The following is a 24905-nucleotide window of genomic DNA, read 5'->3' as shown; positions in this document are numbered from 1 at the left end:
TATCCAAAGGTACCGTTAGTGCGGAATCGCCTTGAGGCCCTTGACGCTGCGTTTCTGTAACCTCCCAACATTAGACCAGCGGCTTGTCCTGCGACCTCCCAGTTCCCTTTACAAGTGCCGTCTGGGGCTGTATAACACCGCCTATGGCGCATAGCCCGTCGATCCCCGGTGCAAGCCGGTGTTGGCACACTTCGGCACGGCCGGGCTCACGGCCGGGCTCGCGGCCCCGCTGCCGGCCCCGCCCGCGTTGCCGTGCGCCCGCCCCGCGCCGGGCGGAGCCGGGGCCGTTCCTTCCCTGCGCGGCCCGGCGGAGGCGGGGATGTGAGTACGGGCATGGGGGACGGAAGCGGGGCACGGGGAGCAGGACCGGAATCGGGGACAGCGGCGGGAGGGCCTGGCCTGGCCTGGCCTGGCCGGCCTCGGGGCTGCGGAGCCGCAGGGCCCGGCTGGGGCTGGGGCTGGGGCTGCGGCAGCGCCCGGAGCCCCCGCGGGCCCGATCTGACACGGCCCGATCTGACACGGCCCCGCCCCGCCCCGGCGGGAGGAGTCCCGCTGGGCAGGGGGAGTCCCGCTGGGAAGGCGGTGTCCCGCCGCGAGCAGCCCGGACTCCGGAGAAATGTCCCTGTGTGCAGCCGCGCAGGGCCGAGGCTCCAGGTCCCGCTGTCAGAGCCGGGGGAGTCCCAGCACCTTCCGCACAGCCCACCCCGTACCGCGGGAGGGCCGAGGGAAGGGCTGGGCGGCCCTGGCTCGCAGTGTGGGCGGTGTGTGGGCACTGGGCTGCGGGTTCTGGGGAGAAGCCTCCATTGTCCTCGTGTTTCGTTTGGTTTGCTTCTTAACAGGGTTCTGAAAGGGTATTTTTGAGCATGTTCAGGCTGGAAATAAGGGTGTTTCTGTTTGTATTGTTCACCTGACAAAAGACCCTTGTGTCTTGCACTGTATGTTGCATAGTCTTTTCCAGACTTTATATTTCGGGGGAGCAGGAGAGGTCTCGGCATAACTCAGTGAGGTGGAGATTGGGGCACGGAAGGCAGCTAGCAGGTGGTGGATTAGGCTAAGTGTGAACACAGAATTCCATCTCAGCCTTAGTTTGACCTGCTGACCCACGTGTGCACACAGGTGTCCACAAACAATTGGTGCGTGTGTTTGTAAACACAGAGCATTTAATAAACATTGCTGGGTTTGTGAACGGCTTGTGAAGGAGGGCTGTGAGCTGGCTCTGCTGTGTTTCCTGGTGTTGGGAAAATACAATGGTTTGTAGGAGGAGGCTAGGGCAAGTATTGGTTAAAGGTTACAGGTGTCGCATATGGAGTTAAGAGCTTGTCCTCTGGTTCTGTGCTCTGCAGATAAAACCTAAGGCTTACTAGTTTGCTCAAACAGTCACAAAATAGTTTGTTGCTTTCTAGGAAAGGAGCGTAGAAATCTTTCCGAGCTTCTGTTGTTAGAAGCATTGTGGTTTGTGTTTTGATACTGAATTTAAAATGGGAGTCTAGTCATGCAGGTAATGAAGGTTATGTTGTCTGCAGACTTGGTGCACCTTTGAAGGTAGAGGTGCTGATTGACACACCTGGAAAGACAAGGGGAGAGAACCAAATCTTTCAAATTTTCTGTTGGAAATACTATGTTTAAGAATTTTAAAGTTGGTATTAGGACTGATATGTAATTTGGGCCTTCAGTGGTCATTGGGTTTTGAAGTGGTGACTGGTGTGTGTTTGCTTGCCAAGGCCTCACAGGACAGAGCTGTACGAGGACCCCCCGCTGGGATGCTGGCCCATTGTGTATTCCCCCGACTACAACATCACCTTCATGGGACTGGAGAAGCTGCACCCCTTTGATGCAGGGAAATGGGGGAAAATCATCAATTTCTTGAAAGGTAAAAACATAACAGAAAGTGCCTCTTAAACCAACATTTGCATAAACCTAAAGAAAATGACATGGTTAGTACAGGTTTGTGTTTGGTTTACCAGACCTGAATTGCATTGTGCAAGGCTTCCTATAGCCTTGTGCTTCCCTGTCTTTACACCTGGTATAGCAGGAGCTGGGGCATTCCTGTGGCTGGTGAAACACCAGGTGTTAACGATGCTTTGCTGCAGGTGTAACTTAGTTACTCAACCTGGACTGCACACAGGGCTCCTCAGGCTGAGGGAGAAGTGCAGCTGTAGCACTTTAGTCCATTCTTTAGCAGCCTCCTCCTATTGCTCTGATGATGTTTGGAAAGAGCTTCTTATGATGCTTCTAATTATTGCTGTTTAAACCACTTGTAGGATACAAGTAGAAATGCTTTAAGGAGATGCAAGTGTAAGAACCAGGGGCAGGATCAGGGCCTGTGAAATCTTGGCATCTCTTCATTTAAAGCACAAACTTCCTCATCAGGGTCAAAAAGGAAAAAAAAGAAAAAAAAAAAAAAAAAAGAAAGGAAAAAAGGGCTTTTTCTCTGGCCAGCTCAAAGGCTGATGGTTGTCCCAAAGGCCTCTTCTCTTTATGTGGTCCTAATGACTCCTTCAGCTGATGATCTTTTGCAGTTCACGATTGCCCTTCCCACTGCAGGCTGACTTGTATCCTTTTACCTGATGTCAAACAATTTTAACACTCTAATAACTTAGAAGATGAGTTTTGGCTTTTTCCTCTACCAACCTTAAATAATTTAGTGTTGAGTTCCACAACAGTTTTCTTAGTTAATCAGAACTTTTGCCTTTCTGTTTCTTCTGTGTAAAGCCTTTTCCTCCAGCTCTTTTTCTGTGACATGTCTATTCTCTATTCTAGGTGTCCCAGGCTTTCACAGAAAATTAGTTTTCCCAATTGTTTTACTGTCCTTTGAAAGGGTGAAGAAGCCCCAGAATGCCCCAGAGCACTTGGTTTGCTGTAGCTGTGTAGCAATTCCTGGCAACAGCTGACCTCCCCTGTGCCTTATCACTGAGCTGATCAGCAGTGAGCATCTTTCCAGAGTCCCTTCCTCCTGGAGGAGTAGGCTGGCAGCAGTTTGGCTCTGTTTGACACCAGTGCATGAATGAATTGTTCCTCAAGCCTCAGTCAGGAGAAACAGAAGCTTGCCAAAACAAATGTTGTTGCAGGTGCTGTTCTTGTATAACACTTCAGAGCAAAATCTCTTGCTTTCCGGAGTTGTTTTTTTTCTCCTCCAAGTATAAAATTAAAGAAGAGATGCAGGCTTAGGAGGCTACAGCTGTGCAGCAATTAAATATCAAATTTTTTCTGGGAAGTTTGGTAGGATTCCTTATAATTGTTGTTTGTAGTGATCATATGCACTCATTCTGAATTCTTGGAGTAACTTGCTCTTATAAAACAAAGTTTTAAAATAGTCTTTTGGTCTCAAAGGGAAAGAATATCTGCTCTTTGTTTTTTCTTGAAATTAGACTGAGGTATGGGGTAATATAAATATCCTAATTAAGCTTATTTGCTTCCATGAACATCCAAGCCATTACTTTGTTTTGAATTTTGATTTATTACTTTATTCTTCTGTGATTTAGGGGATTAAATCCTGGTATAAACTGTGGGATTTCTTAAAGCATGTTATAATAATGGTGGCTATTTGATGGTACAAGCACCAACACTTCCCCAGTACACCAAGCCCTAAACTGTGAGTTGTGTGATTCCAGTGTGTGTTCATCCTCTGTCGTTACCTGTCAGTCCTTTCAGTTCAGAGGAGAACTTCCCATGATCTTAGCACACTCTGAAAACTTCCTGTACACAATATTTCTCAAACACACACTGCCTGAACAGCTTGCCTGTGACAGAGGAGGTGTGTTTGGAAAACTTGCAAACTCTGAGCAACCTAAAGTCATTCCAGCAATAAACATGACAGAGGAAGTTGCCACCCTGAGGTCAGAGCAGAGTGTTTGGAGGGGGGACATGGGGAGCTAAGTAGTGCTGTACAATGCCAATTTTTATTTCTCTCCTGTTGCAGAAGAAAAACTAATTGCAGATGACTTGATTGTGCAGGCACGGGAGGCGACTGATGAAGATCTCTTGGTTGTTCACACCAGGCGCTACCTTAATAAATTAAAGGTGCTGTACCTGCTCATATGTTTTTCCAGCAAACTGTCCAGAATGAGTGTCAAAGGCAGTGGATGTCTTGTGCAGTTGTTTTAAAATCAGCCTTACAGGTACAGGTATAGAATGGTATCTGTTGATCACACTGATTACATTGTTACTGAGAATACTGAAAGAAAACCACAGAAATATTGAGCAGTTCACACTACAGAGGGGTAAAAGAGGGGAAAGAGGGTATATCATATGAAATAGGTGATCTGGAAGGATATTTCAGGGAAATTAAACTTAGGCAGAATTAGAATATCTGAGATGTCAGTAATATTCTTGTTAGTTCCAGGGTTTTAGTGTTGAGCAGTGTAAGTTTTGTTGTATTCTGATAAAATACAATTCTGCAATTGAAAATACAATAGAAACCACTAATGGGGGGGTACTTTGTTGGATGTTTCCTAATGCAGGGATTGCTTTAATGGGGTTTGGGGTTGTGTAATCTTGACAGAGCATGTGTGTAGGGGTTCTGTGGTCAGTCTGTTGGGGGGAAGTACTCATTTCATAGTAAAGACACTGCCTGTATCTGCAGAATATGGAGAGAGTTGAAAGATCAATGTAAGGGCATAACCAGGCACATTATCTGTTGTGAAGGTTTCCAGAGCCAGCTCACACAGGACCGCAGGGGGGATGAAGAACAGTTCTTGTATATTTCTAAAGGAAACATCCTTTTGTTTAACTTCAGTGTAACTCTAAAGCATAAACATGTGAGATTTCTGGTTCTGAATTTATCCAGTCATCTGTGGGTGGAATTGGGTAATAGGAGAGTGCAGGTGACATAACTTTTACTTGACAACACTGCTTGGAGGGCAGAGAATGGATTTCTAAGAAAAAAAGAAATATTTTATTTCATAATTCAAAAGAAGTTATTTTGAGTCACCCATGCCCTTCACAGTGGAAGAGTCCTCAGACTGCTATTTCTGGAATGTTTTGTTTTTCTGTATAAATTATCTGTTATTTGTGTGAACTTTTTCATTCTTAACTGCTTTCCTGAGTTCTCTTATGCTTCTTCATTCTGTGCTATGAAGTTACATGCAATTTCATGCATCATTAGATTTGATACTATTGCAGCTATTCTGGATATTGAACTTTTAATTCCATAGAACCACCCACCTCTTTTTCCTGAATCACTTCTTTGAAGCAAGGTTTAATGTGCATAGCTCAGATTGGAATGCCATAATAATATTTTTAGTACCTATGGGATGGTTTCACTTGTATAACTTGTGTCTTGTGGTCAAGACCAGCCCTGTTGTGTGTATCCAGATGGGATTAACTGCGTGTCTCCTCTCCCCCTTTTCTTGAGAGAATATTTCCTGCAAGTGTAGGAGCTGGAAGGTGTTGGTTGCACCAGCAGATTCCTGCCAAGCAGCAAAGATAAAAGTGCTTATTTGCAAAAGCAAAATAATGCCTTAGACATGAAGAAGTCCTGTGAAAGTTCTTTATTACCTTGTCCAAGGTCTACTGTGCTATTTTTCTTTTAACTCCAGACAAATAGGTATAAATGGTATAGTTTTATTTTAGATCAGCTGAAAAGACTACAAAGTTGCTTGCCTTTTTCAGAATGCCCAGGTCTCCTAAAATAATGGTGCGCTTGAGTGTTCATTTAAAATCTGAACATGAATTTGGTAGGAAATTGCCTACACTTGCAAGAGTAGGTGGTGATTGGTGTCTTAGCAGCAGCTGAAAGGCCAGCTGAGCGTTGGCAGGAGAGAAACAAAAAGGTGTGCACAAGGTACTTCTGCTGCTGGAAATTAGGTCTGTGTTAGCAGGAATGGTCTCCCTGTTTCCCTGCTGAGTCCTCATAACAAAGTCTGGCCTTTTGAATTGAGGCAATTCCCCCTCAGTTATTCCTCTGAAGAATTTAGATCTCCAAGGTAGTGACTGGACTGTGGGTAGTTTGCTTGCAGTACTTTTCCATTTGCTGTCTTCTTCTAGTGTTATGTAAAATAGTGAATTTCTTGCATGTCAGCATTCTGACCTTTGGGAAGAGGTAGGCAGTGAGGTTAGAGCCAGTTTCTGGCTGTGCTTTTCCCTTTTTATTTATGAGAAGTTCTATGGTAACAAACGTGAGCAAACACTGAAATGCAAATGCTGAGGATAAAGCTGGTCTGGGAATTTGTTGTGGTGAATGCTGGATAACAAAACCAGCACACTGAAGAAAAAAGCATAAAACATTCCACAGATTTTCAGTTACTAAGTGGAGAATCATTTTCCTTCACCTGCCTTCTGAACCCCCAGAAGCCGCCTTCTGAACCCCCAGACTTTGCTCCCAGTTGGTGATTCCCCCCCCTCTGTTAGGAATCACTAATCCCTGTTCAGGCCCAGGCATGGGCAGTGAGTGGCCACAGGAACAGCCCCAGCAGTGACCAGCGAGCCTGGGAGCCAAAACTCCCCCACACCTGGACTTCTCACCTCCACTTAAAAACACGCAGTTGCATAACTGTTGGTTTGAGTCATGGTTGCTCCCACTTCTCCCTGTTAACATTAATCTTACTTTAAACTTTGTTAAAACTTTCTGTATGATTATCATTCATGTTTGAGGTCAAATTTATTTGTTATCCAAATGAGGCCTTTTCATTTCCATTTTAGAACAACAGGATTGAATATAGTTTTTAATAATGCGTTTGTTCAAAAGCTAAAATGTCTTGCAAAGGGCCTTTATCAAGACTGACTGTATTAAAAGATAATTAAAGCACCTTGTGATGGACAGCTGATAAGATGGTAACAGAATAATGTCTTGCAAATGTAAAAGTAGAGAGATCTTGAAATTAACTAGTGGTAAAATTTGTTAGGCACATCATGGACAATGCCACCCCTTCACCCACCCAGTAGTACCTGGTAATTGAAATATGGCTAACTGGAAAGTTATTTTGAGCATCAGAGGACCCTGAGATGAGGATGTGATTGCCTTTGGTTCAAATTGCTCACCTGTGTGTGCTGCCAGCTGTGGACTGCTCAGGAATGGGGCAGCCAATGCCCTCAGTCTCCTTACAGTTCCTAATGCTGCAGAAAATAGGATCTGTTCAGCCCCTTTGTACATAGTGGCACATCCTAATCCTCAGTCTCTCAGTGCTTCAGTACTGGTTGGACAGGTATATTCTTGGTTGTGACTTAGGCTTTGAAATATATTTAGCAGTGTTATCACTGGTAGCAGTGTTAGTGAAAGTTCTTTGAAGTAATCAATGTGTTTGCAAAAAAAAGGCATTTGCATATTGCAAATATTTTGTGTTCTAGCCTTGAAGACTTTTGAACAAAATGTTTCAAGGAAACATTTTCCAGAAGTGTTTAATATGCTAAATAAATTTTAATCAGTTCTCTATGCTAAAGTTTGTACTGTGTGTTCACTTAAGTGTTTGAACTTCTTAGTTCAGTTGTCTGTTTGTTTGTGTTTGCTTTCTCCTTGGTATGTCCTTTTGATTCCACACAGGAATAGATATTTTAGCTTTGAACAGTATATCAAGTGTAGGTGAAGGGCATTTTACAATTCTTCCTCCCAATTTGAGGGATATTATATTTTCTGAAATACCACCTTCCTGAAAAATTGCTGATTTAATACATTTTGATACTAAAATCTGGAAAGTGATGATTCTCTTAGTTAAAAACTTGAGGATGAACCTATTTAGAGGTCACTAATAAGAACTTATGTGGTCACTTCCATCTAAAAATAATAAAACTCTTTCTAAGGAGCCTGTGAGCACCTTTTCAGTAAATACCTAATGAGAGAGCTGTGTCATCATCCAACCACAATACATTAATTGGAACTCTCTTTTTCCCCTTTGCAGTGGTCATTTGTTGTGGCTACAATCACAGAAATTCCACCAGTTGCCTTTCTTCCCAATTTCATTGTTCAGAGAAAAGTTCTGAAACCTCTACGAACCCAGACAGGAGGAACAATAATGGTAAGGTGCTCTCAGTGCACTTTTATCATGTTTAAATTTGCTCATCAGACACTGTAAATCTGGGAATTGCGGTGATTCTGTAACTGAGATTGTCAGCCTTGGACAGTGCTGCTGTGCCAGATACAGGAACAAGGTTTATTTCAGCTCCCAGATGTCTAAGGTGAGTTAGGCTGGGAAATACAAAAGTTAAAGTTAAACCAACTCTTTTTAAGGACTATTTAAGGATTTGAATTCTGAAAGAACCTGCTGGGTTCTGGATAGGTCTTCAGATGTATTGGATTGTGGTGATAGGCCAGGTATCAAAAGTGCTGCCTCCTTCAGTAGGCATGATCTGGCAAAAGCAGAGATGGGGAGGAGGAGGGAGAAAGAATTTCATGTAGTTCAAGGTGCTTAAAAATATTTGGTTGTCACTCAGAGCAAGTCCTGCTGAGCAGGGACCTGCAGAGTTTCCTCTCATTACGGCCATGCTGTCACTGCAAGATTGTCACAGGAATGAAGGCAGTGGTCTGAGAGAGGAACTTGGGAAGAGTTGAGAGCTTCCTGATGCTCTGCCTTGGATATTTCTTGACAGGAGCTCAGTGTGTGTGAAGCCTCTTTCAGCTTGGTTCCAGTTAGGCAATACTTTTCTCTACTTTGGTGATTTTTTCACTGTGCTTGTGTTATCTTTAACTCCCAGGTGTGTGGTGACCAGTTAGGAATGTGCTGAGGTAGAGGAGGCACCTACCAATGGTCTGTTTTTTCTCATGGCTCCTGAAACACAGATACCACTCCTGGGTGCTTTGGGATTCATTCTGAGGCCATGTGCTGTTATTTTTACCTTTTTTATTTTTTGGGGTTTTTTTTTTTTTTTTTCATTACGGGGAAATAGGAATGTACTTTCAAAGCAATTTTGATTCATCAGACAATAAAATTTGTGTGGTACAAGTCAGAAGTGCAATTTTCTGCTATTCCTGATGGGCCTGTTTATTACAAAAATTCCTGTTGAGTTTCTCTACTTTTTAATGATATTTCAGCAATATGGGAAGATTGGGTTTTGGTGAGGAATCCCTAGGAAGTGTGATAAATTGCAGATAATGTGTTCTCCCTGGGACTTAATGGGTTTTATAGTTCAGAAACTGCAATCTTTCCCTAAGATCTAATTTGTGTAAGTTGGCATGATCATAACAGGATCATGTTTACCATGCCAGTAGTTGTCCTAGTACTGAATTAAAACCACTCAAATGTAAATATTGGTTATAAACATTTCATAACTGTCCAAACTTCATTTTGGATATGATGTGTAATTTTTTCTTTCCATGACTACGGACAAAAAAAATAATCAATTTTTAAAGTTTTCCCTCCTCATTTTTTTTTCCTCTTGTAACTAGGAATATCTTAAAGTAATATTACTTTTAACAGACCAGTTAAGGAATGCTGCACGTAAATGCTTGTATGACTTTTCCGGGCCAAAACAATCAAGATTTTCAGTTAAAATTCCGTCATTTAAGCCTTGTGTATCTCTTTTCTGTCAATACTTTCCCCTCCCTAAATGTCACTTGAGTTCAAAGGAGAGATACAGGCACAGTTTTCTTGTACTGGAGGGGAAAAGAGCAATAAGAATCTATACCCTGCGTGTTCTGTCCTATAAAAAGCAGAAGTACCACCAGGACACTTCACACTGGAGCATTTGTCTGGTCCCATCCCCAGCTGGATCTATGGTTTTTTATGTCTGTGTTCCAGGATTTTGAGCTTACATTCCTCTATTAGTGCATGAACAGGAAGGACATCAGGAGCTTCTTTGTCATTTTTTACTTTTTCCAGCACTGCTCTTTCCCTTTTCCAGCTGCCAGAGAAGGAAATACAGATGAATAGCAAATAGTCTTTCAGCTCCTTATGCTGAGGGTATTTTTGTTAAGGGTTTTACTTAGGGATCTGGTTCAGTGGCAAAAGACCTGAAAATTCCACAAGCCTGTCAGAATGCCAGGAGTGATTTGGGATGGAAGCAGAAATTAACTGTTGCCTCATTCATTTATGGAATTTCAACTGTATTTTTTTTCTTTTAAGGCAGGAAAGCTTGCTGTGGATAGAGGCTGGGCCATCAACGTGGGTGAGTACAAATTCAGTGATACCCTAAATAGTGTATTAAGAGCATCTGAATGTTTCATTTACATCTCTTTGCAAAGCCCATCCATGTTTTTAGTATCTGGCTTTTGTTTAGTTTGTAGCTTTTCACCCCTTCAACTTTTCTGTTCAGGGGGTGGTTTCCATCACTGCTCCAGTGACAAAGGGGGAGGATTTTGTGCATATGCTGACATCACACTGGCCATCAAGGTAAGAGCTGCTCTTAAACCACTGCCTTCTGCTGTTTGTGCAAATGGAGGAGAAATCCACGTGAATTCCTAAGAACTAATTTACATCCTAATAGGAGAAAATGAAGCTGTTTCCAGATGGGCAGGAATGGGGATATGGAGAGTTGTAAAGTGGAAGGGAGGAGTTGAAGGGGTCAGTGTAAATAGGCATAACTGTAATTGCATTGAGAATGTTGTCTTGCAAAAACCACTCCAAATCAAACCAGATGGATTTCTGATATCCTCAGAGATAATTCTCCTGGCCTTGCAGGTGAACCTGAGCATTCCACATTGATTTCAGTCAAGACAAATGCAGAGACAAAAATCCCCTCTCTGAATCAAACTGCACCATACAGGGCTCAGACTGGTTCAGATTCATGAATAAAAATGTTAGTGACTCCAAAATAGTCACCAAATGGGAATGAATGCATTTGGTATTTAGCTGTTGAATGGCTGAAGTAAGAGCCTTCTGCAATTAGGGCTTATTTTTATCAAATGAACTGTGGTATATTTGTATACTAGAATATTTATAAAGTATCAGTAATAATCAAACACTAAACAGCTCTAATGATTGCAGCACACCATGTGACATAACATCCTAATTTCTGTACATGGCAATTTGCAGAAAAGTAATCCAGTGTTCTTTTTTCACCTACCATTAAAATACAGATTGAGAAATTATAGTGGCTGACAGTTTGTACAAAATCTTTGGGTTTTACTATGTCTATATTAAAGATGGTAACTTAGCAGCAAAGTTAAGACTCGAAGTAAAAGCCATTTTTTTTTCCCAGAAAGAATAAGAAATTAATTCTGTCACTAAAAGTGACTCTAAGGCATGCAGTCCTTACAGCAGCTTTTCCTAAATACTGAATTTTAGGCTGTTGCAGTTGGATGCTGTCCCCATCAGCTCTGTGATCCCTGGGTGGGCCTGGCCTCCTTTGTTTATCTGGTGGAAATGTATATGGTTTTTATTTTAACAAAAATTACCTTTTTATGTCAAATAATGGGATGTTTACATTAAATGTATGAGAATCATGTCTCAGTTTATTTGGTGACTGAAACAAATAGATGTGCCTTACATTCAAATTCCAACAGTCATGCATTGTGCAATCTCAGAGCTTCCAGTTCAGTCTGTCACCTAACCTCATAAATTTTTCCATGTTTTTCCTTGCTTATATATCCAGTTCTTATTTGAGAGAGTACAAGGAGTGTCTAGAGCCACAATTATTGATCTGGATGCCCATCAGGTGAGTAGTTTACCTGTATTCAGTGCTGCAGACATTTTGCTTAAAATAGAAGTGTGTGATAAATACCTTCTTTTAATACAAACATAAAATCACAGAATATAAAGTTAATCAGAGATGATGAAAAACTGTGAAGAGTTGATTCTTCAGTTATTTTATGGCCCAAAAGGCTCTTAAGCCAGTTTAATAAAATTAACCTGAGTTGCAGCTCCATCATGTGGCTGCATGAAAAACCTTGCTGCATTGCACTTCTGTGAGAAACAAGGATCTCGCCAGACACAATCCCAGCTGGTTCCCAATGCCTGGTCCCTGCAGCAGCCTCTGTAGGGGAGGGATTTGACCTTCAGTGGTTTAATTTTAAGCCTAGCTTCAGGCTAATGAAGTAAAGGATCCATCCCTCTTCACCTGGTGGAGTGATTTACTGTGGTACTGAGATCAAATCTCAGCTTTGGTGGGATTTGCAAAATAAATCCTGAAAGGCCAGAGATGGTATTTTTTGAAAGGCAGTTAATGCACCAAAGTGATGCCCAACTGGAGGCATTTCAAGTGATTTATTATGTGTAAAGAAACCATTTTTACACAGTTCTCTGGCACTGAGGAAGCCTAATGGCTGCAAGTTTTTAATCTTCTCTCATTTCTCTTATGTGTCCTAAAATCACCATGGTAGCAGGACACAGATCGTGCAGTAGAAAGATGTTTGGTGTTCATGATTCTCTTCAGCCTCTCTGTCAGGTGGATTTGTTTTGTGCTATGTGGGGATGGTTTGGTTTTGAAAAACTCTTGAAATGTTCATTTTGGTTTTCAGATGTGCTGGTAGTCTCAGTGTGCACATTAAAACACCTGTTGTTTCCTTTCTTTGGGGAATGAGAGGTGTCTGAAGTAGCTCGGCAGATCCTGTTGAAGGATGCAGATACTCTCATCTTGTGACTGTTCTAGTTCTTAGTGCAGTGCTGAGTTTCACCTCTCATAAGGAAATGGTTCCCCCAGAGGCTTTCATATTCCTAGGCTTGTATGCAGGAACTGTTTATTTGTGGACCAAAGATGCTGAAGAAATAAATAGAGTTGCCATTTGTCAGCATAAAAACTGAATTACAGCAGCTGTATCTATGGAAATGTCTGTTTCTGTACTTTAAGTGAAATTCTAGAAAGAGGGTGTGTGGTCCCTTGTGACACACTGATTTAAATAAAATTATCTTGGTGATTGCTGTGGTAAAATCGTTTATATATTAGTGAAAATAAGTGAGAGCTGAAAGAATAGTGTTTAAATTCAGAAATGGAGGGGAGGGACTATTCCAAACCTGAGTTTCCTCTCAAGCATCCCTTTTCATACCCAGGACAATTTTTTGTAGGGAATTTCTGGTATTAAACTGTTGGGTTGTTATTGTTTGTAATTTTTCTAGGGAATACTTACCTCACCAAGGCTTGAGTTATTAGGAGAGCTGTAGTCTGCTTTATTTATTCATTAATTCTTACATAAGAATACTCAGTATTCCTGCAGCAGTTGAAAGTGACTTTTTCTTGCACATTTGGAAGATGATAGATCTGTTTGGTGGTCACAGTTGCTTTTGTTATGCTCTTGAGGACAATCTGATTTTTGCTTATTTTTCTTACATGTGTAATGAGATCCGTACAAATTGCCTTCAGAGAGACAAAGATTTTATTTGTGGCAATACCTGCAGTCTTTAGACTGATCCTGTCAAGGCCCCCCAAAACTGCACACCTCAAAATAATCTCCAGAACTATAAATAAGAGAATGGCACAGGAGTTATGAATATTAGAACCTCTGTAATGTTAATTACTCTAGAATTTGCAGTGTATTTAATTCTGTGTTGCCATGCTAAGAATAGCTAACTGTAAATTTCCTTCAGGGAAATGGCCATGAGAGAGACTTTATGGATGATCCTCGGGTTTATATTATGGATGCATACAATAGATATATTTACCCAGGGGATGGTTTTGCTAAACGTGAGTATAACTGAAATTCATCTTCCCAAATGTACCAGACCTACTGTGTTGTTACCTAACTCCTTTATTTACTGCTAAGCTTCCTTGCAACACTGTTACCTAGATTTCTTTTTTAAAAATTATTTTTAATTTCACATCATTTTCACTGCTCAGTGTGATGTATCATAATAGTGTTCATGCCTGTAGTGTTTTCTCTCACTTCAGGAATGACATCTTGGAGTGCAGGGTGTGGGGAGGTGTCAGTGGATGTTATTGGCAGTCCATTCCAGAGCTTAGAGCAGCAAGTTGATTTGAAGCTGTTAGAACTTCATCTTTCCCTTACTTTACATTTATGAGAGGATTAGCTGATAGTGAGCAAAAAGGCTTCATGTTCTTTTGAGAGTGAAGTTATAACATATTCAGGTGTTGCCTTGCCAGTAGAATTTCTTTGATAAGCATGCAGGAAACAATCTGCATCTGAATGTGGTACAAGGTGGGAAGCAAAGCAAGTCCTGGAACAGAACCATAGAATTTAAAGTTGGAAAGTCCCTCTGAGGTTGAGTCCAACCACTCCTCCAGCACTGCCACCAGTGACCAGTGTCCCTAAAAACTGTCCTGTCCCATGCCACATCCATGATGTTAAATCCCTGCAGGGATGGGGATTTCCCCCTTCCCTGTCATCCCCACTTTAAGAGCTGGTGCTTGATTTGGTTTGGTTGTGGTTTGTTTATCCCTGCTGTGTTGTGTCTGTTGTGTCTTGTGGCCTGCCACAATTAATTAGTGAGGCTTTAATAATGGTTAAATTGGAATGCAAAAGCCCCACGCTGATTTGGTCTTTGATTCTGTTACACTGTCATTTACTACAAGCTCCATTTGTTCACTGAGTCAGGGATTGCTGGGGGAGCTGTTCTGCTGTTGGATTCCTTCAGTGATGCTGTTGTTCTGAAAAACCTACTTCATTTGGATTCTTGACAAGAGTTAGGTGCAGTGCATTTTGCTGCTGTCTTTTGACTAGTAAAGATACTAAGAATTGTAGTACTTGGAGGTTTTAAGCTAAAAAATGACCATTTAAAGCACCCCATGTCTGGAGGCAGACAAATGGCAAGCAAATATGGGGGGTTTTCCCCCAAGAAAAGCATCCTTTTATTCATGTGTCACATGGCAGCATTTGAGCAGATGGATTAAGACCAAAACAGAGTCAGTCCTTGTTAGCAAGTCTGAAGCACTGAGCTGCAGTACCACACTGAATTCCAGCATTCCCTTTTTGCAGATGAAGGATGAGGTGCACAGGGCTGGGCCAGAGCCAGTGAATATGTGGCTCCTTGCACTTTGCATAAGAATGTCTAAATAGGATTTCTGTGGCTAAGTCCCTTAAACCCTTTCCAGTAGGTGACCAGGCAAAGATGGGATCACAGGGGAGATCTTGCAGAGGGGCAGAGGCTTGAACATGAGGTTTTGAATCCTTAGGGTAAACTCCAATTGATCACTGTCTCCTTGGACTTCCTGCTTGTTTTTTCCAGGTTTTATTGCAGGAACCTCTTCAACACATTTTTTGCCCCATGGGTTTCAGCAGGGAGGGGAGAAAAGGGAGCAGCTCACCTTGCCAGTGCTAAGCCCTAAGTACATTGAGTCCCTGGGCATAGCATTGTGGAATTACACAGGCATAGGACGAGAAGGAGGGATGAGGAATAGGACTGGTTCACTGAAGAGTAAGCAGGAAAGGCTGAAACTCTGAGAAATCATAAAGAAGCAAAAATCTTTGAAACTAATGTTGATGCAATATAAAATAACAGGATGAAAAAGAAAAGCTTCACTGATGCTGAACAAAGATGAAAAGCAGAACAAAAGGCAGCAATCACAAAAGGAGTTGTCATTCTGTGCTGGGGGCATTCTTGCACACTTGATGGGGGCTGAATCCATATTCAAGATGTGAGACTCCACATCATTTAGTGTGAGGAAGAAGTCATGCCTGGGAATAGCTCTGGCATGGCTTTGATTAATTCAGTCACACATCTCTCCATAAAAGCACCCAAAATTCAGCTGCATAACCTTGGGTTTCTTTCCTTTACCTTCTCAGCCTTCATTTTTTACTTCTATTGCTTTATTAGAAGCATTAGAAATAATTTGATTTAAATTAAGAATTGATATTTGCTCTTCTGGTAGGATTACATGGTAAGAACATTAAATTGAAAATGCTTGGGGCAAAGCAGAATCTTGTTATACATTCATAAAGCAGTTCACATAAATTCATGATCCCTTGCTGTGACGTTTTGAGTGTTGTGATAAAAATAAAACTTCTTCATAATTTCTCAGTGATATTTATCTTGTTTTTCCCCCAGCTGTTTCCTGTGCAATAGTAGTTCAGTGTTTTCTTTGCCTTACGCTTTATTTAGGTTACTTTTAAGTTAATAATTTTCTTTATGATTTCTCTGCTGATTGGTAACTGGACTTGCAGATCAGCTGTTTTTCAATAACATTTTCCATTTGCATCTCAGATTATATTTTTTTGTCTTGCATCTAATTTTCTCTCTTCAATGGAATTTTTTCAAGGTCATTGTGCTTTCCATTTGTTGAGAAAACAAGCAGTTGAATAGTTTTCTTTAATTCATGTTTCTGTGAAAATGCAATATATTGAGAGAGCTTCCAGAAATGTAATTTTTTTTGCTTGCTTACCTAAATTGTGCATTTTCTTCCAAAGCAGTGCTTTGTTTATTGAGCAGTGCTTGCTTTGTTGTCCCTCAGGTGCCATAAAACGCAAGGTGGAACTGGAGTGGGGCACAGAGGACACCGAGTACCTGCAGAAGGTGCAGACCCATGTGGAGGGAGCCCTGAATGAATTCAAGCCTGACATCGTTGTTTACAATGCTGGCACTGACATTCTGGATGGGGATCCCCTGGGAGGCCTGGCCATCTCCCCCCAGGTGTGCGAGCCTGCAGCAGCACTGCCCCAAGCACAGCACTGTACTGTCCCAGGCACTCATCTCCCTTGCCCTTCACCCTTCTCTTCCTTCTTCCCTCTCTTGGCTCTGAATATTTTTGTTCTTTGGGTGCCTGTTCCAGTGCCATTCATCTTCTCTCTAAAATACATTGATTGCCAACACTCAAACAGTAACCAGAGAGATACATACATTGTCACACTTCACCTGACTTCTATTCTCCCTGCTTGATTTGTTCTTTCTTTGGTTCTTTTTTTCCCCTCACATGACCCATTTTGCAATGTATTTCTTTTGTCACCTGCCCCCAGTGTGTATCTTACACTTAATTTCTTCTGTAGCACTCCCAGCTGTTTTAAACTACCCTCATAGTTAAAACAATTTTGTGCAGCCTGGCTCTGTATTCTCAGCAAATGAACAGTTATTTTCCTTTTCTTGATCTTTTTCTTCAGATACCAGCTTTTTCTTTAGATACCATTTACTTTCCCCAGTTTGCTACCAGAATCAAATTTTGGTTTATTCTGTAAAATATCATACAAGTCTTCACCTTTCTGCTTTTCTTGAAATAAGCAAAAATTTACAGTCCTCTTATTTCCTTCATGGGTTTTTGTGATTCCTTCTCTGACAGTTTGTCCATGTTATCTCTCTCCTGTTTCACATTTAGGTCTCTTTAATGACCTCGAGATCAATACAGAAAAGTGCTTGTTTGATCTATGAACTTTCAGATTCCCTTCTTTGAGCCACCCCCTCTTGAGCCACCACTTGGGTCTGTTCAGTTTTGATTCTGTTCAGTTCTCTTGCACAAAGGAAGAGCTGAGGGGCTTGGACTTGTTTGGGACCTTGGAGAGGAGATGGCCTGAGGTGTCAGGTGGGGTTTGTTGAAGTAGAGCCCTCTGGAGAGCAGTGGCAACCAAGGCAAGTGTCAGCTTGGTCATAGGGAGATACTTTGGATTTGACTCTAAAAAAAAACCCCAAATTTCTGCACTTTGATTAGGAGGAGTGTTAACTGCCAAGAAAAATGAGTTGCTGTAGCTTGCTGGGTTCTGTGCAGACACAGAATGTGAGGATGGGGGAAGACAGGTGAAGCAGCTTCCCTGGCCACAAGGAGGGGTGAAAGGAATTCTTTGCATAGCTGGAGGGAGCTCAAGCCTTTAGTGTCTGCTCTGAGGGCAGGGTTCTTGTCTCTGGTGTGCAGGCTTGAAATCCAGTGTTGGAAAAGCATTGTGCCTGCACAGTCCCTCTCTTCAAAGGTCCTCAGTGCAGGCTCCACTTCTGCTCCTGAAGATGTCATTTGTATTTTAAGCTCCTGCTGCAGTGTTAGTTGTGCCCAGAATGGGGCTCTCAGAGTACTCTTGAGTGATGGTTTCCTGGTTCATGAGGCTGTAAAAAAGCCTGTGGTGCATCAGCTGAGTCCCTCTTCCCTTTGTTTGGAAGTGGGAACTGTGCCAGGCTGTTGTTTTCCACAGAAATGTGGGAATAAGCCCATGCTTTCCCCTCAGCTCCTGCACACTCTCCCTGGAGCTGCTGGGGCAGTGAGGCTCCTGAGAGCAGGGGGTACTTCCAGTTCTGGTGTGGGATAATGGTGATGCATCCTCTGCTGGGTCCCCAGAGCCCTGCAGCTCTTTCTGTAATTCTGTTGCTTCCTTTAAGGATCTGTTTCTAATAGAATTCTTCAGTTTCCTTTGTCTTACTGTTCATTTGTTATTCCTGGTTCTTTCCCAGGGCTGTGCAGTGAACAATATTCTTGGATGGTTTTATGAGATACTTTTTTCCTGCTACATTTGTGTTTTATTCTTTCCCTTTACCATCTGTATGTGTTCTAATTAATGGCAGGGTGTTATTTCCTGATGTTCTTCCACTCTTCCTGTAACCAGCCTGGGCAGTGCATGTTCATTTTAAAACACTTCTGCTGCTCCTTCTTGAATTTTTTGTATTTGTATTTGATTGCATTGTGATGCCTTTTCCCTTCATCAGCTTGCAGTTATTTAAGTTTTGAGCTGTCCTCTGTAAGCTGTTGTCAGTTGTGTTGCAAGTGTTTTGTTTTTTGTTTTTTTCTTCAAGAGTTCTAATGAGTTGCATGTATCTAGAACTCTGCTTTTACAAAAGTAGATTTTAATTCTGTTCTCACTCATTCCTGAAGTATTTTTCACCCTCATGTGCTTATTTCAAACCCAGAAGACTCACACTCTGCTCTCGCCTGGGTTCAATGACAGTCCAGCACCTCTTGTTCATCAGTCTTTGCCATTTTTCAATTCCATACCCTTCTCTTAGTAAGAATACTTAGAATTTATTTTCTTTTTATGGATTTACCATTGCTTACATTCTGCAACTTCCCCTTCAGCCATTGATTCTTGTAGCATTAACCACAGGCTCTTATTGCAGAAACTGGGACTTAAGATTCATCCAGTGATTGTGAATGTGTAAAACTTGATTTTAATTTTGGGCTTTTCTGTAGGATTGTGAAATTTTGAAAGTTACTAAGCTTTTGACAGACAGTGCTGTGCATATTGAGCACAAATTAAAGCATTGTGAATTCAGAGAGTCTTTCCTAGTCTCAATTCCTTACCTGGGAAATTGGTGTAAAATTTGCAATCAGTTTAGGCTTTATGGCCTTTGAGTCAGAATTCTTGCAGGAATTTGTACTAAAAACTTTTATCTGCTGTGTCCTCTAAAACAAGCCAAGGATATTTATTTGCTGGGGGTTTTGGGGGGTGCAAACCAGCTAGCAGGACTTCTAAATGAATTTTTACTTGTTACTGTAAACTGTAAGGCCTAAACACTTAGCAAGCATCCAATACTCTAAATCCATAAACCACAGGTTAGAACTGAAGCATCATGTTGCTATTGCTCATTTTTCCCTGTGGTGACCTTGCAGGGCATTGTGAAGAGGGACGAGGTGGTGTTCAGGGCTGCCAGGAGCCGCGGGGTCCCCGTGCTGATGGTGACATCCGGGGGGTACCAGAAGAGGACGGCGCGCATCATCGCTGACTCCATCCTCAACCTGCACAGCCTGGGGTTCCTGGGCAGGCAGCAGCCAGCCTGTGCTCTTGGGAGTCCCAGCCTGGATCAGATGGTCAGAGACTCTGCCAAGGACTTCAGCAACTTGGCACTGCAGTGACAGGTCACTGAATGTTGGTCACATAACCCAGAGGCAATACAGAGTAACTCTAACTGCTGAATTTATCTTGAGCTAAGGCAACACATCCTTTTAAACAGATATGCACTCAAGGGTACTGTCTTTGTGTCTAATATTGCTGTAGAAAGCTTAATTTGCTTCTCTGACTAAAGAAGTGTGGCTGTGGGGTGGGTCTGTTATGTTGGAAGAACTATGCAGTTGGTATCCAAAGGCTGTCCCAGACCTGTTTCAGGTGGTGCAGCATCGTCTGAGGTGGGAGGAATATGGACTAAAGCTACTGTTTTGTGGGGTTTTTAAATACTTCATTTTATTTATTGCTTTTTAAATTTAAATACTGTTATAAAACGAGTTCTGTGCAGACTTCAACTGTCAGTTTAACACTAAAGGGAAGTGCAATACTGTAAAAGCCAGGGTAGTTTGTTTATGGCTTTGAAGCCGTAGACAGTTAGAAGGAATGTTTGTAAATTCATAGTTTATTCCTGTTGTTGATGGTGACTTAAATCTTGCTCATAAACACCTTGTGAAAAAGAATATGAAACACCTTTGGCTCCATATGCAAATGAGGCATAAGGGCTCACCGTTACCAGTCTGGTGTTCCAAATGAGCTCTGCATGTGACAGGCAATAGTTCCTATGCACTGTAACTGACAGACGGAGAAACTACAGTCCAGTGAAAGCTGATCTTACAGTTCTCAGCAATGCTGCAGAAAAAAACATGTAGAAATATAGGCTGTCTTATTATTGCCAGCTTGCCATGTATAAAACAGTGAGGAGTAGATTTAAATTATTTTTCCCCAACTAGTGCTGTGTTTTTCACTTGCTCAGAGATCAGTGGTACTTCTAGTTGCAGTCATAGTTGGTAAGCAAATCCTTAATTTTTCTTGCTCATTGAGGAATGCAGTGACATTCCTACATTGAGATAGTGGGCTAACTTTATATGGAACTTTTAGGAGGATTTGGGAACAAAACAGTGTATTCAAAGCAAATTCAGTTGTACTACCTGGGAAGGTTGGCTTTGTTCAAGTTGGTATATTTTGCATTAGGTACTGTTTGTAGCAGTGGGATGTAAATGTACTAAATTGTATATTTTGCAAGAGCTTTTATAACTTTCAGTGATTTGTACTACAAGTTTTATGTTGTGTTTAGGTTGGAGCCATCCTGTGAGGGAGCCCCAGGATTTTCCTTGTAGTAGAGTTGTTGTGTAAGCTATTTAAGGAATGTTTAATTCTAATTCTGATACTTACCTCATTTAGCGTTCATGTTTAGATCAAGGGGTTTGTCCATTGTAGGAACTGCACAGCTGCTATAAATACCTGCTTTAAACCTGATCTGACCTATTGCACTAAGCTTGAGTTGCTACACTGGGATTAAAGAGCACTTTTAAATTTCTTACTAGAAGGACCATCAGAGTATGACTAATGTTGAGATTTATTTTTTCTATACTGTCTGACATTACTGAAAGATGTTGTTATTCTTTCATATAATTTTTATAAAATTCTAGATTACATTTCTATGAACTAAACACCCATCATAGCACCATATGGTCTTTCCCCAAACATTTGCTGTTTGTGTTAACATGTTTCTATAATTTCCCCTCAGTGAAGATTAAAATTATGTTGAACAATGCTGACTGACTTCTTGTCACTTCACGTGGATCTTAGCTGTCAAAAAGTTGGTCTGGAGCAGTTTATTGGAAAGACAAGAAGATGTAATTTTCATACTTAAAATGTGTCTGAAACTACAGTGAGTCTCAAGGGTGAGTAGTACCAGCTTTGTCAACAGCTTCTCTGAGAGTTCAGTGGTGACTCCTTGAAGGAGCTTGTAAGTTTTGTGTCCAAATACTTTTTAAGATGTCATTATAAGGGGTTAAAGTCACTTTCTAACTCCCAAGTTCTATTTCATTACCTACCTTGTAGTCCTAATCCGAGTATTTTAGTATTAGAGGTGTTAAACTGGTAACTGAGCTTCTGATAAGGCTGCAGTAGTTTTAGAGGCTTTTTGTAAATCAGTGTCTTTTCGGAGAGCTAAATGTTTGCAGTAGAGCCTGCTGGCTCTCAGGCTCACCTGTGAAATTTCTGATAAGCAGCAGACACATTGACTGCATTTCAGTGTTCATTGTAAAGTTACAATTGGAAAACACACCACTCCTTCATATTTTCAAAAATTCAGTGCCTTAATACAGAAAAGGAAGAACACTTTGTGTGGAATTTTATCTTTAAAAGTTCCTGTATCTTACCAGATATATAGATATATAGTTATATGGTATTCTGTGCTTTAATTGGGTTTCTCTGCTGCAGTCATCTCTGTTAGATGAATAAATCAGTGCACAATGCTTTCAAAAGATGCAGTTATTAATCATGAGCTGTTTATAAATGGACTGTAAATATGGCTGGTCATGTAGACTATCACAAAAATTATACAGCAGCTAGGGACATGTCAGGGGCTGAGGAGCTGGAGTCTGACAGCTGGAGAGTGTTTGAACTACCAATAAATAACTCATAGAGGGAGAGGGAGCCTGCAAATCCTGGAAAATAATTTTTTTTTGCGAGAGGTTTCCAAAGGAAAATTGGTTTGACCTAGGTAAAAAAGATACACATTTCACCAAACCATTTTAATGTTAAAAGCCATTTCATCTGTTTACATTTGCTTTGAGTATTTTCTCATGAAGTGCAGAGCTGTGCTGCAGATCACCAAGATGCACAATTTCTCAGTATTTTTTTACAAACACAAGGAGAGGCAGTGGCACTCTGGGTTCGACTGTGTGGGAGTTACAGAGGAAGCTGCCATTGCTGTTGGTATCTGTATGTGTAAATCTCTTTATTCTGTACTTCACGGTGATAGTTTAACAGGTTTCTCCTGCCACCAAGGATTCGATTAACTCCTTCTCCTTGCAGAGAGAGGCTGGTGAGGAAACTTCTTGAGCTTTTTGCCACCAAATATCCTGGAGCCAGCATTCCCAGGCCAGTTGACTGCTGGAAGTCCCTAATGTGTAAGCACAGCATCCAATTTAGAGAGGAATACAGGCTTGTTCTTTCTTCAGGTGTCAGGAGCTTGCCTTGTTTTTTGCCAGTTCAAGGCAAACAATAGCCTTCATTGTCCTGAAGATAAAATCTAGGAGAGGAATGAGGCTCCTAATGAAGCATGTGATGGTTGAGTTGTCAGCTAATTATCTTTTCCATCTGTTACCTAATAGAATTCTGCAATGCTGGGATTTAAGGTTTGTCAAGTTTTGCTGTCTTTCACTCTAAACCTGGACATGTCTGCCAAGGCCAACAGTGAAATGAGCATATTAAGATAATAAATCTCCAGTGAGCAGCCTGAGTTATTTATTTTGGATGAACAAGGCTGCAAGTATAATTGGGGTGTCTTTTGGGTTGTTGGATATGGGAATGCTTTAAGAGTTGAATACTTTCATATTCAGCTTTAGCTGTGGGAATGTTTGAGCCCGAGACATGAAAGAATGCAGACCTTTCAAAATATGGTATGTGAGAAAAATGTATGATTTAGTGTTTACATTTCCATAGAGGAAATAGCAATGCTCTGCTTGAACCAAGTGATAAATTTCCTTTAAATTTAGTCATATGATGATCAGGGAAACAAATTCCCTCTCAACCCCTGTCAAAGAAGCTGAGGGCAAAGTTGGGTGTCTTAAAGCCACCTGCTACCTACAGGACATGGTTCTGTTAGTCACTAAGAGGAGGATTGCACTTTTTCTCTTCAGAAGGGTTTTTTTTCAAACAGGCCTAGAAAAAGAGAAGTGTTTGTGGAATTCATAAAATAATCATCAGACTCCAAATTGGGTTTGTGGTCGCTGCACTTCAGACCAATTGCAAGCATGACTCAGTCTTGGACAAACCCACACCTTTTCCTTCAACAGAGAATTGAGGGCAGTATTATCAGTGTTTCTGCTTTTGAGCTGTTTGACACTATTTGAAATTGCAGAATCCCAGAATGGCTTGGGTTGAAGGACCTCAAAGCTCATCCAGTGCCTCTCCCTGCCATGGGCAGGGACACCTTCCACTGTCCTATGGTGCTCCAAGGCCTGTCCAGCCTGGCCTTGAAGTGCATGAGGCTCAGCATGTAATAAATACCTCTTTCAACCTCATGTCACACAGAAACGTGGCAGGAAAAGGCCACCTTGGTTCTTCTATTACCATGAAATGCATCTTGAACTCTCTGTGTTGCACTAAACATGGAAATAACTGGGAGGAGCCTTTGATAGGACAAGGAGAATAGTGCAGAATTATCCCTGGGTGCAATCAGGCTTGGAATAAATACAGCTAAAGCAATAATTATCACTGTTGCCTTTGTCTCTCTTAAGCCAGAGGCAAAAAAGATCTTGGGGTGCTACTTGCATTCCCCTCACACAAAAAAGTGTGAGGGGAATGCAAAGGGAATTTGTGGCCAGCGAGCTGCTCCCTGTTGGAGCTTGTGGAGCAGTCCTGGGCTTCTGCTCAGGATCACCATCTGCAGCACTGCAACCAGCTGGAGCCCACAGGGAAGAGGCCTGCTGACAGTGACTGCCAGGAGTCAGCAGGATGGTTTCAGACAGGTTTCCTCCTGGTTTGTCCAGTTTGATTTTGAATTAAGGAGACTCAGTTATTGTTCCTTACTCCTCGGCTCTGTGGGCTGATCTGTGCTCTGAGAGTCAGAAATGTCCTTCTGTGGGCTACGACAGGAGCAGGCAGAAGTTTCTAAGGATGATTCTGTTAGGAATGTGCAGTCCTGGATCAGCATCACCTCATAACAGAGTGCAGGTTTATTGAACAGGTACAGTAATGTTGCAAGAGATGTGGTATTAAAATGAAGTTGTTTAAAATTTTATTGTATTTACAACAGATTAAGTGCTCTGTAATGAACAACTCACAAGTGCTTAGTTTAACAAGCGGTGAGCTACTGTGTAAATTCTTCCATGAGCACTTTCTTGGTCCATTTCATTGTGCAACATAATTGTGTGGCCAGGCTTGTTTCCAGGAAATCTCCTCTTTGGTCCTGTGGCAATCTCACCATCATCAGGCTCTCCCTGCCAGGAAGAGTGAAAAAACATGGCAGTGGGAAAGATGACCAGTGTTTACAAGCAGCTGATGGAAATTCCAGCTGCTTTGGTGGGGTTGCATAACCTTGGAGTGGGAAATGCAGTGGCTTGAGGAGAAGGCGATGCCAGCGAGCCTCTCTGTGGGAATGCTGTCAGATGAAGTGTTGACATTGTGTACATGGTCACATTTAAACCCTCCAGTCTGTCCTTGCTGAGTTCCTTGCTTATGCAGAAGGGCCTAGTGGGTTTATATTGTAATTGGAGTAAATGTCCCTTGAATGCATGTTGAATTTGGAAGTCTGATGTGGCTCGATTAAAATGTGATTAGGTTTTCTGTC

At 41.7% G+C, this 24905-nt stretch overlaps 1 protein-coding gene across 2 annotated transcripts; it reads left to right on the top strand.

Annotated features, from left to right (window-relative positions):
- The first annotated feature begins 260 nt into the window (after positions 1-260).
- HDAC11 (histone deacetylase 11) lies at positions 261-24905 on the top strand. 2 transcript variants are annotated; one of them, XM_059856065.1, is made up of 10 exons: positions 261-321; positions 1722-1870; positions 3920-4020; positions 7833-7949; positions 9993-10035; positions 10183-10259; positions 11461-11523; positions 13389-13485; positions 16207-16385; positions 19273-24905. In XM_059856065.1, coding segments are annotated over exons 1-10 (1071 nt in total). In that variant the 5' UTR covers positions 261-319; the 3' UTR covers positions 19516-24905. The 2 variants fall into 2 exon arrangements, with proteins under 2 accessions (XP_059712048.1, XP_059712049.1); XM_059856066.1 differs by lacking the exon at positions 261-321 and adding an exon at positions 590-1133.

The sequence above is a fragment of the Haemorhous mexicanus genome, chromosome 11, assembly GCF_027477595.1.
Source record: "Haemorhous mexicanus isolate bHaeMex1 chromosome 11, bHaeMex1.pri, whole genome shotgun sequence".
NCBI classification, from domain to species: domain Eukaryota; kingdom Metazoa; phylum Chordata; class Aves; order Passeriformes; family Fringillidae; genus Haemorhous; species Haemorhous mexicanus.
The sequence above is the reverse complement of the archived record's forward strand: the minus strand, read 5'-3'. Positions and strand labels throughout refer to the sequence as shown.

Bases quoted from the DNA above. Each gene is read 5' to 3' on its own strand.
- HDAC11 (XM_059856065.1), top strand. The intron at 7,950-9,992 runs GTAAGGTGCTCT...TTTTCTTTTAAG, and splicing joins AGACAGGAGGAACAATAATG to GCAGGAAAGCTTGCTGTGGA. The intron at 16,386-19,272 runs GTGTGCGAGCCT...GTGACCTTGCAG, and splicing joins GCCTGGCCATCTCCCCCCAG to GGCATTGTGAAGAGGGACGA.